This window comes from Parus major, chromosome 6 (assembly GCF_001522545.3).
Source record: "Parus major isolate Abel chromosome 6, Parus_major1.1, whole genome shotgun sequence".
Classification (NCBI taxonomy): Eukaryota; Metazoa; Chordata; class Aves; order Passeriformes; family Paridae; genus Parus; species Parus major.
In genome coordinates, this window is record NC_031775.1 from 16,419,580 (window position 1) to 16,433,682 (window position 14,103).

At 39.4% G+C, this 14,103-nt stretch overlaps 1 protein-coding gene across 5 annotated transcripts; it reads left to right on the plus strand.

Moving 5' to 3' along the window:
- Window positions 1-835: 835 nt before the first annotated feature.
- On the plus strand, window positions 836-14,063 carry ZNF518A (zinc finger protein 518A). Of its 5 annotated transcripts, none has more exons than XM_015633025.3 (4): window positions 836-965; window positions 2,714-2,831; window positions 5,161-8,945; window positions 12,612-14,063. In XM_015633025.3, exons 3-4 carry the CDS (start codon window positions 5,280-5,282, stop codon window positions 12,690-12,692), a joined length of 3,747 nt encoding a protein of 1,248 aa, XP_015488511.1. In that variant the 5' UTR covers window positions 836-965; window positions 2,714-2,831; window positions 5,161-5,279; the 3' UTR covers window positions 12,693-14,063. The 5 variants fall into 5 exon arrangements, with proteins under 5 accessions (XP_015488511.1, XP_033371358.1, XP_015488507.1 ...); XM_033515467.1 differs by lacking the exon at window positions 12,612-14,063 and adding an exon at window positions 10,456-10,838; XM_015633021.3 differs by lacking the exon at window positions 12,612-14,063 and having other exon boundaries at window positions 5,161-10,838.
- The last annotated feature ends 40 nt before the right edge of the window (window positions 14,064-14,103 follow it).

The following is a 14,103-nucleotide window of genomic DNA, read 5'->3' on the forward strand; positions in this document are numbered from 1 at the left end:
CAAGATTTGTGGAGAAAAGTTTAGCTGAATTGCTGGGCTAAATTGTTCATTAGATAGGTTTCCCAAAGGAAAAAGCTCAAGCTTTCTCCTCTTTGCTTTTGGTTTTGGATCACTGTCCTAAGTGGAGAAAGGATTTCCTTTTCAATGACCTCTTCTTTCACAATTCATTTACTATTTCTGTCATAGGTATTTGCCCTTTTCTGGCCATGGTGCAGTTCAATTTCCTACTTCTCACATGCCTTCATAATCTTTGGTGACCTTACTCCAAGTGGCCTTCCCTGTGCATTAAAACTTTGCACAAACATGAAGAGCGTGCTCCTACCTACTGTTGATGCCACTCCTAAGCAGAAACGATACTGTGTCTCTAACAAGATAAGCACTTTGTAGCGATTATCAGCTTTGATTTTTGTGTTATTTTGAGCATATTAAAACTAACTTATCTAATGTACGTATATTGTCCCGGATGCTTTAACTGCTGACATCTCCTACAGACAGCCCTTTATGTACTGTATCTACTGTTGTGTCTATGCAGGCCAGCGAACCCATGTCTGAAGCGCGGCACGAACATCCTGGGACAGGCCATTGCTTATAAGCGTTTTATGAGGGGCAGCAGCTCTCACTGCCACTGGCCCAAACACGCGCTTGTGTACAGGAAAGCTCACAGCCACTCAAGGTAAAGACGGCCGGAGCGGCCGGGCCGTTGCCATGGCCGTGTCCTGCGCCCAAAGCCCACATCCAAGGAGGAAGAGGAGGAAGGGGAGCAGGATGAGGAGGACGAATGCAGCCGGACCTACCGGAACCGCCCCGCCCTCTTTGGGCCTCGTCGGCCGCCGTCCGCCCATTCTCAGGTGAACACGTATCCCTCCGCCGCGGCCGCCCCTCGGCCGGGCTCGCACCCGGCAGTCCCCGGATGGAAACTGTGATGGCGGCCGGCAGCGCCTCGCCGGGCAGCGGCGGTACCCGAGGTACCTTCGCGGGGGGCGTCGGACGGGCAGCGGGGAGGACCCGCTCGGTGCGGGAGGTACGGCCCGGCGCGGCTCGCAGCGGAGCGGGCACGCGGCGCGAGGGGCCGCGGCAGGGCGGGACGGGACGGTGCCCCGTGGTGAGGGTGAGACATTAAATAGTCCGCGGGGTGCTCGCGGGGCTGCCGGAGCGGGTGGCGGCCGGGACCGCGGGGCGCGCCCGGGGCGGCGGCACCGAGCACAAATGGCCTCGTGTGCCGCCGGTCGTGGGACCGTATCCCTCCGCCGGGCTACGCGCCCAGAGTCGCGGCCGCTCCGGGGACGTGGGGGCGCCGGAGGCGGGCGGGGGCGGCGCTGCCGCGGGGCTCCAGGGAGCAGCCGGGGAGGGACGCGCCTCGCTCGCCCCGATGTCGCCAGCTCGCGCTGCTGTGGTCGCCGTCAGACGGAGCTCCCGAGCTGCCGTCGCCTCGTCGGCCGCCCCGCGCTTTGTCCCGGCGCTACCGGCCGCCGCAGCCTCTAGCCGGCTCCCGGCCAGCCACGGCCGTGGCAGCGCTGCTCCCCTGGCAGCCCCGGGCGGGCGGAGGCAGCCCGCAGGTGGGCTGGCGCTGGCCGTGTGTCGCCGCCGTGTTCCACTGCTGTGTTCCTAAATGGCAGGTTCGCCCTGTGGCACGGCCAGTCTGTGTGTGTGAGCTCCGAGAGTGCTTCGGTGATTTTTTTTTTTTCAATGTTTGCAATGTTTGCAACATTTTAGCACCGTTGTACTGGTCAGGTTGCATCTTACTGCTCCAGCTCTATGGGTTTATTAAGATCTAGTTTTATAAGTTCCCGCATGTGTCCGACTCTTAGAAGAGATTAAGGCACCACTCTAAATTTGCAGGCACACAGAATGGGACTGGACATGGGATATACTTCAGTATGATTTAATTAATTTATTTATTAACATCTAAGTCTAATTTTTTTCAGAGATCTTGAAGGTATTGCCTGCTGGGATACCTGTTTTGAATGTAGTTAGAAATGGAAAAACTGTAAAAACTACCTAATTTAGCAGTGTCTAACTCCTGTATTAGTTTTTGACTAGATCAAAGTATATAGCTAAAACTTTCTCTCTGTACTTTAAAGAAAAGATGGACATACTGCAGCATTTTTTTGGGAAAGAAAGTTTTGGCTGAGAGCCTCAAGTGGTTATTTACACTTGTTCTTAGTGGTTTGGGGATTTTTTGAGTGAAAATTAACTGTAGCACATGCTTATGTATTTTCAATGTTTGTGCTCATTATATCTGCATTTAAATCCACTTACTTGTTTCAGATACTGTGAATGTAATATTCTGCCTCCTTCCCAGGCTTTTGCACACTTTTATAGAAACTTATAATTACGTCTTTGACATTAAAATTTTTGCTTGAGAAAAGATAAATGCCTTTTGAGTTCAAGTTAAAATTTGATAGACAGAGACACCAGTCGCTTTTTTCTGTACTGTTTTTAAGTTGTCATGTGTTTATGCTTCCCAGCTATGAATGCCTGAGATGTAGTGGCTAAGCTAAGATAAAATAGGCATTGTTATATTGTGTAAATATACAGTATTTGTATAACATTTGATGGTGTTCTTTGGGAGAGAAGTTTGTATATATTTTTTGTCTTCAATGTATTAAAAATCCAAATAATGTAAATTTGTGAGGGGTCTGTGCTTTTCAGCTTATTCTTTCAGTTGTGCTTGTATTTACATTATTTAAAGTACCTTTCTTTTTGTTTCCAGAACTTTTTTTAGTATTTCTTCTGACTGTGGCCTTTTCTGAGTCTTGCATACTTACCTCTTCTGTGTGTGTGGAAAAAACCCAGCTGTTGAAGAATTAAGTCAAGTATTTTTTTAACATGTAAGTCAGATTTCTTTGGAAATGTATGTTTAAAGATCCCTGCGATAAAAAAACCGACCCTTTTTAAAAATGGTTGTTTCAACTAAATATTGTATTTGTCATGCTGTAGGAGCTTGTTGTTAGTATGCTACCCAATAATAACAAAATTAAGTTTTTAGGTTGGGAGTCTTTGCCAAATGTAAATGTTGCTCAGTTGAGGACCACACTGGTTTGGTATTAAAAGCCTGAGCCTTGTTCTCTGCAGCACTTTATCCATTTCTGATTTCTATAGTTTTAATTGTGAACATACTTCAGGTTTCGGTGTCTGGCAGTATTACCTTTAAATCTGAAGGATCAGCAGCTACTATCAGGATGATGTATTGAATCATGCAACTGTAATCTTTTTGTTGTACCTGTGTATTAAAAAAGTTGTTCAAGCAAACAATTCCAAATGACTTTTAGTTACTTGTTATTTATGTGGAAGTTCAGCTTGCTTCTATTCAAACAAGGGCTATACCATTGGCAAGAGAATGCATTTTAATGAAGTACTCTTTTGGTGGAAATGGAATGTAAATGCACATGAGTTGTTCCCTTCTCAAGGCTCAAAGAAGGGTAATATCCTACATATTAATCTTTTGTGTGGAAGATGGGGAATGTGTCATTGAGTTTAAAGAAAAATAAAAATCCTGTACCTGAAGTGTTGCCATTTGGAGAGATTCCGAGGAGGAAGTGTATGTGTCTGTGGTTTGTTGTTTTGGGGTTTTTTTTGGATTTCAGATGTATAGTTGAAGTCATGCAGGTCTCATATCTGGAGATCACAGTTAAGTGAATTTACTTGATACCAGAGTCTGTGTATAGTGTCAAAGTCTGTTGTGTTTATTATTTTCAAGAATTGAGCAGAAGTGCTAGTATCTTCTCCAAAGGAATGCATTAAAACATGTGCTTAAAGTATTTTGCTTTTATTGCTACATGATACAAGAACATGAACTTGAAGATTTTTCAGTCTCCATTTTCTTTGTCAGATATTTGCATGTCTAATGCTATATACTTCCTTCTCCCACGACTGTGGGAAAATACTTGAAAGACCTTAGGGCTAATGCTTATGATGGCTTGGGGATCTTGAAGCAGCCCTTGCACTTAGTCACAGTGAGGGAGAGGATATGATCATTCTTTTAGTTTGAATGTTAATAAATAAGATAATCTAATAAGTTCCCAAGTGTGTGTTGCTTCAGGGTGAGCACAAGAATAGGGGATAGAGAATCACTAATCAGATTTCAGCTAACAATTTACTAACTTTTGTTAGGAAAGAAGAAAGTGACTTTGTGTCTTGAACTGTGGAAAAAGTTCTTAGTAAGAAGTGTTATATAAGTGAAGAAAGAGTTCTTCCTTTCCAGTGTTGCTTTTCAGAATTTAAATGAATTCTGCTGCTGTTCCAATTCTGCTGATTCTATGTCGACATTCCATTCTGCACTGGGAATATTGTTCAAATATAGATGTGAGCTACTATAAATTGTTGGCTCAAGCTATTATGGAAACACTGACATGAAATCTGTAGCAAGACAGTGATGCTGACCATAACTGTTTGAGCCTTTTAATCCATAGAGGGGTACTGTTGTCAGTCATGTACTGAAAATATTAACATGTACCCAAGAACATGCAATGAGAAACCTGAGAACTTGTATCTGTTGACTGCTTCAGATTCGTGTGGTACTAAAGGTAGGCATGTGAAAAACTAATTGTAGGTCAGGGTGATTGGTTTTTTGGTGTTGGTAAAGCTCATGTTTCCATTAGTGAATTCTGATTTTACTTTCTTTCCTTTTCAAGCACAAAAGTTACTAATAGAGTAGCATACTTGAGTAATAAAAATATAAAATTCTGTAGATTTGGACTTGTTTTTAGTACTTCAGTTAGGTTCAGTTAGTGATCCATGTCACAAAGGAGTGTTTTCATTTGCTTGAAATCCCAAATTAATAATAAACATAGGCTTAATTTAAAAAAAGTAGGTCTTTGGATTTCTTTATGCTTACAGGGTGGGAAAAATCCAAAATTTGATGATATGTATCTTTCAGTAGATGTTGTTCTTTAAAACATATTTTTCTAGTTCTGTGTATGTTTTTTGAAGAAAACCCCAAACAACAAACCAAGAAACACCCCCAACACAAAGAAAGAAAGGGTACAGTGTAATAGCTTTTTTTTGTTGCCTCATCCTTTTTTTTTTTGACCCTTGAGTAGTATTATAAAAATTAACAACTTCAAGGATTGGCACATATTTGTTAGTGAATTGTAATATGTGTTCTAATTGCATCAGTTTTAAAAGTAATTATTTGCTTTGTTTGTTTTTTAATTTCAGGAGAATGAAATGGGAAAGTTGTAGAGCTTTGAGAATAACTCGGGACAGTTGTCTCATTTGCTGCCGGAAGTAAGACTAAATCTCAAGAATTCATGTAAAGAAAAGTGAAGCCTAAAATCATGTCATCTGAACAGGAACACTTTTTTTGTGACAAAAAGCAAATCAGTTTCTTTAAACACGATGCTATGAAGAATTTTTCTACAGACATTACTTTGAAAAAAGAACTGGTGAGTGATCCTTTAAGTATGACAATTCAACCAGCAATTTTAGATGTCAATCTCACTTACGGACTAAAAAATGTGAAAATTGAATTGCCCAAGGTGAACATTCCAAATGAAGTATTAATGAAGCATGAAGTTGATAGGTTTAAAAAGCTCTTTCAGTGTAAGCAGCAAACTGCAAGGAAGTCCTTAAGTCTAGAGAAAATAAGCGGAAGCAATCTCAGTTGTTCAGAGGGAAGCCACTTGCAAATTAAACCAGAAGGGAAACTTGAAGAAGGGTTGAAAACTGCAGCAAAAATACTGAACTTCACTTGTACGAAATGCAAGGATAACATTAGATACAGCCCAAATGACCTTCAGAAACATTTTCAGCTGTTACACTATGGAGAGTTGCCTTTGTATCCTTGTGAGATGTGCAGCTTCTCAGCTAATGACTTTCAGTCATTGAAACAGCACAGACGCGTCCATCGTAGCACTTTAGTTAAATGTGAGCTCTGTAATGACGAACAGATATACACTTTGTTGGATTTGACAAAACACTTCATATCAAAACATTGTGTAAATGGACACTTTCAGTGTGAAAAATGTGGGTTTTTGACCTATGATGTGGGTACGTTTGTTCAGCACATTCACAAACATAAAGAGATTCCCTATAAATGTGGAAAATGCCATCAAGAAAACTTTACAGAAGAGGAGCTCCAAAATCATCTTCTTGTTCATACCAGTATGTTTTCTTTTGGGTGTCCTTATTGCAGTTACAGCACATCACGGAAAGATTATCTTTTAAAACACATCATAGCTTTACACAGAGACCACTTAATTGCAAAAGAAAAACTGGAAAAGGATAAATATGAAAAAAGAATGGTAAAGACTCCAGCAGGACTGAAGCTTGTGTTAAGAAGGTATAAAATGGGATCATCAAAAAAGCCACTCTGGAGACGGAAGAAGATTAGCAATGGAAGTGACAGTGCCAGAGGAGAAAATACGCAAGTGCTAAGAAGTGTGAATAAAATTCAGACAAATGCTGAGGAGCTGAACCAGTGTATGAGAGATGTGGAAACAAATGAAGAGAAAGATCAAATTAAATACACAGAAAATTGTCATTTCATGGGTGGCATGCTCTCTTCTACTGCTGCACAATACAATAAGGCAGATGATGGAACAAGTTACAGCCTGGGATTATTGAAAAATGCTGTTCATGGGCCAACAGTATTGATGGTTAAAAACAATAAAATATCTGTTCCAGCAAATTACACTGCTAAATTTATGGGCTTTAAAATGGTAGATGGAAAACAACATCTTGTTATAAAATTACTACCTACAAGTAAGCAAAATGAATATTTGTTGGGTCACAAAGCTGATCCTGTTAAAGGTGGTTCTGCAACTCCTTTGCTACAGACTGCTGATCCTTGTGGCTTGTCTTCAGGTGCTATACCACATGTAACTGATCAGTTAACCTTAAAGAACAATTGTGTTCATCCATTAACCTCCCCTCCGTTTTCTTGTTCTGATCCTCATTCAGGAAAAGCAAAAGTGGAAAAACAAAATAACTCCATATTATATGGGAGAAGTGTTTCTGAAACTGTAGCACCTTCTAATGTAGCTGTAGGAAAAAGTCCAAATTATTTGCCAATGAAGCTGGATTCAACTGTACCTCTACACGAAGAGGTAAAAAAAGTTGGAACTCAAACTAGTGTCTCATGGGGAAGCTTTTGTCCTTCAAGTCATCCTCAGGTATTACCACCTGCTAATACAAATACCCTTCATTATGACCCTGTGAAAATGCCCATTTTTCCTGAACCGAAAATGCAAAATGGTGGCCTGAATAATAGTAATGGAACTAATAATCTCTATTATTCAACCTCAGTGGATTCATCGAATGAAAGGTTGTTGTCTTTTCATAACTATTCCAAAATGGACTCTGTGGATAATCCATGTAGCATTTGGACATCAACAGATGACAGATACAAAGAATTTAGCAAAAGAGATTCTTTTCAAAACAGTAGAAACAAACCTGCATCTTCACATTCAGAATTGATGAAAGGTTCAAAAGCAGAGAAAGTTGTGTCAGCCCAATCAAATATTAATAAAACTTACGAACACATAAACACTAAGAATAACTCTGTGTCTTTTAAAAGCCAATCTAAATGTGGTCTTGATGGTGAGTGCTTTACAGAGGACAAGCAAAATGGCCAGCAGTATTTGGATGCTAACATAGAGCAAGGCTTTCAGAAAGTAGCTGAGAAATTCCACGAAAATGCCTCTGATTGTGTTAACTCTTTCTTAATGCCTAAAATCACATCTGTTTTCTCATTGCAAAGTGAACAGGCAGCTAATTACTTACCGCCTGAGATAAACCAGTTACTTCAAGATGTGTTAAAAGTAAAAACAACTTCTCAGCAAGAGTTCCACAGCAGGACGAATAACTGTGTCAAACTTCATTCCGAAAAGCTGCTTTCTGGTCCTGAGACCGGGGATGCAGCCTGTGTGCGTTTAAAAAGCTCTGCAACTGCAAGTGGTTTTCAGAGGCCTCCTTCTAATGTCCACTTCCCTTTTTGTAAGAGAGAGCTGAACACAAGATGTAGCACAAATGAAGGTACATATTGCGGGAGAGAAAGACAGACACCCAAAGCATCACTCGAGTCACAGGACATGGACAAATTATCCAGAACTCTGGGTGTTGGTGCATTGCTAAAAACTCCTACAGATGAGTTTACACAGCAGTTAGTAAAAGATAAAGTACTGTCTGCAGCTCAAAATCCTAGCAGCTTTTCACCAGTTTTGCCTGTTCTTCAGGAACAGAAGAAAGCCCTTTTTGTTCAGTCCCTTCCATCACGAGTTTTTGTTCCTTTCCACCTTTCTAACCAGTCTAGACAACAGGTGGTTTCAGGAAAGTTTCTTCCATCAACCAGTTCATCAGATGGGCATGCTACTAAAGGTGTACCTGCATCTTTTGTTTCAAGTAAAGGACCTGGAATGGTTTTGACTTTTAGTGGGGCAGTTGGAACAGTTGCAAATGCCACTAATGATAGTTCTCAGGTTTTAGGGGGAATTGCATCCAGAGAATTTGGGAAAATAACCATATCAGCTTCAGAAATGAAGGGGGAAAACGGCAATTTTAGAAATGTAAGAAGTTCTTGTAATGGGGAAGTATGTAGTACAGTAAATGACTCGTTGAATAGTATGCCATTCAAAGCACCTCTTGTAATTACAAACTCATCAGAGTCATCTGTGAAAGCAACTTCTTCTGTGAAGGTGTTACCAGAGCACCAGGATCCTGTCTTTGGTTCTTTGGAGTCAGTAAAGCAACAGGAAATTAAACAGGAAGAACATGTTTATGCACTTTCGCCTGATGGACAGCAGGGAGTTTTTCTGAAATGTATGACACCAAACAAGCCTGTAGTTAATAAATCAATTTTTTTTCAGGATAATGCTCATCAAAATTGTCAACCAAAGAAAACTGGAGCCATGCAACAACAGCTTTTGCTGAAAATTAAGACTCCTACTTCAGATACACTGTCTGATAACACTCAGTCAGTAAACAACTTGGTGCCCTCACTACAGGTGAATAACTTGCAGTTCTTTACTCCTGCACTAGCACAGAAACAAACTAATCTTAGTTTTAATGATGCCTTAAACTTACCAGGTGGGTTAATGCCAGCAAATGCCTCTTTGGCAAGCTCTAATCCAGCAAGTTGTGTCCCTCCTGTAGAACCTGTTTATTCTGCTAAATCTGCAGGGACACAGTTGCAAAAATACTCTGTTGAGAGTATGCAAGTAATAACTGCTAACAAGAGGAATAACTCTGGTTGTCGGAAGTCCACATGGAGCACCCAAAACAGAAGTGCAAAAGTAAAACCTAATTTAAAACAAGCTGGGTCTAAAAGTTCAGGAACTGTGGGTGGGCAAAGAAACAAGAATTTCAAACGTAAAAGGAAGGCTAGTTGTCCAGAACCTCCTAGAAAGAAAGCAATGTTGCACAGAAAGTGTAAGGAAAAGAATCAGGCTAACATTTTTAGTGAACCAGGTAGCCCTTGCAAACAAAGGGCATCAAAAAAAACTGTGAGGACTTTGAAATTACTCCCTTTTAATTCTAACCAGCTTGTAATATGCCCCCGGAGAAATCAACCAGTTGTTGTTCTTAATCATCCTGATGCAGATGTTCCAGAAGTTGTAAATTTAATGAAAACTATTGCTAAATTTAAGGGACATGTTCTTAAGGTTTTATTGTCAAAAAGAACTGTTGAAGCTCTTCTGCAGCCAGACTTCTGCAATCCTTCGGATGTAACTACTGATGAGTTTTCTCAAAAAAGATACAGGACAATAAAACCCATTAGCCCTGTAAAAGAAAGATTTGTCTTAAAATTGACACTGAAAAAGACTAGCAAAAACAATTACCAGATTGTGAAAACTACCTCTAATAATACCTTGAAAGCTAAGTTTAGCTGCTGGTTTTGCGGTAGAATATTTGACAATCAGGATAATTGGGTAGGACATGGACAGAGGCATCTGATGGAGGCTACTCGAGATTGGAATTCATGAATGGAATGATGACCAGTGAAGAAAATCAATATTGTTCATTAAAATGTAAAAAAAGGAACGTCAGTTGGATTAGGATACACAAGTAATTCTGTTTTATATGTCAGTATTGTAGCTGGGTTTGAAAAAGGATGCAAAGTCCTTTTGTTTTAAAAGAAGGAGTGTATTGCCATCAGATTTGAGAAAGATCAAAGAACTTTGTGGTTTAAATAACTTGTAACTAACTGCAAATACAAAAAAATAATATAAAAAATACATTATTTTTATTACTGCTATCGTGCTATATTTTTATTCTATAGAATGAGTCTTCAGGGCTTTTGTTCTGTACATACTTAAAATCCCTAAACATGTAAATAATTTTATACTTTTCAGTTACTTGGTATAATTCTTGCACAGAAATTTCACCCTTTCCCCCAGTTTTTCAGTTCTGTGCATGCACTACTAAAACCAATTTTTAAAATCTTTTCAATACACACAGCTGTTATCCTGGGATTTTTGTTATTTTCACTTATTAGATTTTGATGTTGTTTTTCAGGGATTGAACACTATTATTAGCAAGTGCCTCAAAGATGTGAAGCAGTTTACATTATGTCAACTGTGTAACCGTGGGTCTGTATAGGGCCATTCCCCCAACAGTTTCATTTAAACAAAGCCATATGTGAATGCTTTAAGCTATATTGCTATGCACATGACACTTGTACTATTTCTGTGCAGTTTGTCTACTTTCTTAGTGAAGTATTTTTCATATAAATTAATAAAACATATTATGATTGTGTTAATACGGTGAGTCAGAATGAAATTGATTGAAAATATACAGTATATATATTCATAATGTATATGGTGTTTAAGAATGGTGAACATTCCTGATCTGTATTGATTTTGTCACTATTAAATTTGCTATAACTTGTGTTTACAGCATATGACTTTGAGCATTTATAGAAAATATTTCTGTCATGCTATGAGTGCTGCAAACCCTTTAGGAAGGTCAGGATATGGAGAGGTGCAGAGCACCACTTTAGGCTTGTAATTGCATCATAGCTTTATTTCAGGTGGATGTCATTTGTCCCCATAATGACTTAATGTTTTCTACTGTTGCTTGTTCAGATATACTGCCTTTTGGGGCACCAAGGGTTTGGCAGAACCAAGGCTCGAGTTATTATTCCCTTGTTTACCAGTCAGTAGGGTAATTTTCTCAGGAGCCTGCTTGCTCTCTACTTTCAGTTTTAGGGGTAATGAGATTACATTTTACAGTTTTTAGTCTATATATGAGGGCGTGTAAACAAAAGACCTCTTAACCATAGTGACTGAGGGTGTGCAGATGAAGGTCCTTATTGTCCACAGTATGTCTTGAGGCTTTGTTCTCCAGATTCTTAATGAACCTCTGTAGGCTAGAAGTTTCCGTCTTTTGTGGGATTGCTCTTACCATATAGCTGGTGCCTTTTGGCCAAGTATGAAGGTGTAAGCCAGCTTCCCAAAGTATTGATGGAAAAACTGTCAAAATTGAACAGTGGGCTTGGAGAGGACTGGGGCATTTAAATCTTTGGGGGGTTTAGATTGTAAGCAAGCCCAGGTAATTTTCTGTTACTGGTTCCTTAAGGTGAAAATGAAGATTTCTTGCTACCAATGAAACAGTAAGATGTCATGGATGTCACAGACATGTCACCACTAACCTGAATTCAACTTATGTTTTTAAAAGTGTTAAAATTACTTAAAAACAAATGCTTCAGTGATTAGATAAATTTTTGTTTCGTGATATATCTGGTGGCAGGAAGATGCACACTAGCCTTGCAGCTGGTGAGTTAAGTATGGAAGTCAACTGAAGCAGTCAAGGCAGCGTAGTTCGGGTGCATTAATACACAGTTGGTATGTGTTGTGTATCTAAACTGGATCATTTTGTGCTGCAAAATGGGCTTGGGCTCTGATGTTAATTTGGCTAGGAACTTTGAAGAAGATCGGTGTAGTGGTGAGGAAGCAGGTTGGAAAGAAACAGCATTAGGAAAGGACAAAAGCTTTTTTGACTAGAAGGATCTGTTGTCTGCCTCAGCTTGCTCTTCTGTAAACTGTGAAACTGAATATGTGAATTTTGGACATTTCCTTTGCCTTCTTTGGAAAAGATGATGTGAAGTTCGTTTCTAAACCTACTTGGTGCAATTTCAGCAAGGATGACCAGTTTTTATTAACAATTACTTAGCATTGAGGTGGAAGTTCTGCTGTAGCATTTTCTCTGTATTGATGAATCATGAGAGTGACAACTGTCATTGGAATTCTTTTCTAACTTGTTTGTTTTCGTATGAATTGACCTTAAATGGTACTGTGAAAACATTGTAAAGATAGAAAATATTGAAATAAGGTTGCTTTGTATGTTCTTAATTAATTGGCATGTGTCACTTTTTCCATGGATATCCATCTCATTCAGTGCAGAGAATTATTGCTCCCTCCTGGGTAGTGATTCAATATTTTTCCCACCCTTAATTAGGTCCTTGTATTATTTAGTGCAGGTTGCTCAAGTACTGTTCTAAATATATAATTTTATTCTTATGACCTTTTCCATAGTGCGTTGTTTGAGGTCCTTAGAGTTCGACATTTCTGCAGATCAGGTTTCAGAAAATCTCAAGTGGGACTTCGCTGAAATTAAGATGACAATTACCATCAGCAGAAAATTTGTTTGAAGTGATCTGACCTCTGTTGCAGGTCACAAGAAGATGCAGAGGAAGATGCAGGAACAATATGTTCAGTTCTTCAGTGAAACGGTCAACTACTTTAAATATATGAAGCCACCTTTTTTACTGGCTGACTCCTGCAATGTTGGTGCATTTCTCAGTATTTTCAGTAATTGAGGAAAGGTGTCTTACAAATATACTACAAACCACAGGTTTTCATTACACAGCTACAATTTATCTTTGAAGTATTGCATGTACCAAGTGAAACATAAGTCGATATGAAAAAATATTAAATGATAGTATATTTACTGTTTGCATTGTAATGGATATAGGTCATGTGACAAAGTTGTACAGGTAACTTGAAGTATCTGGATTCTGAGTGCTTGACCTTGCAACAATAACATTTTAAAATAGCTTGTAACATTGCACATAGCAAGATAAACTTTAAATTGATATATTATTTTGGGACATACAAAGAGAAGTGAAAGCTCAAGGTTATCAACTGTAGAGTATCTTGTTCGACCTTGAAGAGGCTTAAAATCTATCACATTAAGTATTCTTGGCAAGATGTGTGTTCATCAGTAAGTCATGGTGCCCTTCCTCAGTAATTTCAGTGTTTGAACAAAAATTTGTTACAGAGTTGTTCTTATATGAGACTTTTTTTAAGATCTCCTAATAATCTCTGTTTGCTGCTGGTGCTTTTGATTGAAGGAAGAATGTAGTTTTGTAACTTGTGTGTGTGAACACTTGGATTTCTGAGAATGCAAGCTCTTATTCCTTTCGTGGAGTGACATTGTCAGGAATGATACACAGTACTCATTGTACTCTGTATCAGGTAGGCAGACATCACTTCTCCTTTGTATATTATTAAGTATTACACTTCACCCTGAGTTCTCAGACAAAAGAACCAGTTCATTTCTAGTTCTATGTTTAGGGGGTTTTTTGTTTGGTTTTTTTGTGTGTGTGTTTTCTTATTTTTTTGTTGTTTTGTTTTCTTTTAGCTATTCAGTGAATGAAAATTATATGGAAGAGAAATTAGCTAGCACTATCACATTATCAAAGAAAGATGAGTGGAGAGGTGTGTTGCTCTGTCTGTCAGGTCAGACTTGATATACCTGTTAGCTGGTGCATACTTGTGGTGGCATTCAGATGACTGCTGGCACTGCAACAGCTGCACCAAGTCACCCGTTCCTACATTCTGTAATGGCTTTTCAGTCCACAGCACTGGCATTTTTAACACAGCAGGCTTCATACTGAGTGCCAAATTACTTTTTGTCTAGAATGTAGGGAATATTAACTTGGTACAATCCTATGCCTAAACTTGCTTAAACCTTCTCCAGCTAAAACTATTTCAAAATATGTCTGCACCATAGTCCTGCCAAGCTGTAACAGATCTAGCTTGGACATAGAAAGCAGAGTAACCAGTCTGCTTCCTTTGTTCCTGTACAAAACACCAAGTGTAGTAAAGTAGATGGTAACAGTCTGGTGGGTTTGTGTGTGTGGTTTTTTTTGGGGGTGGGGTG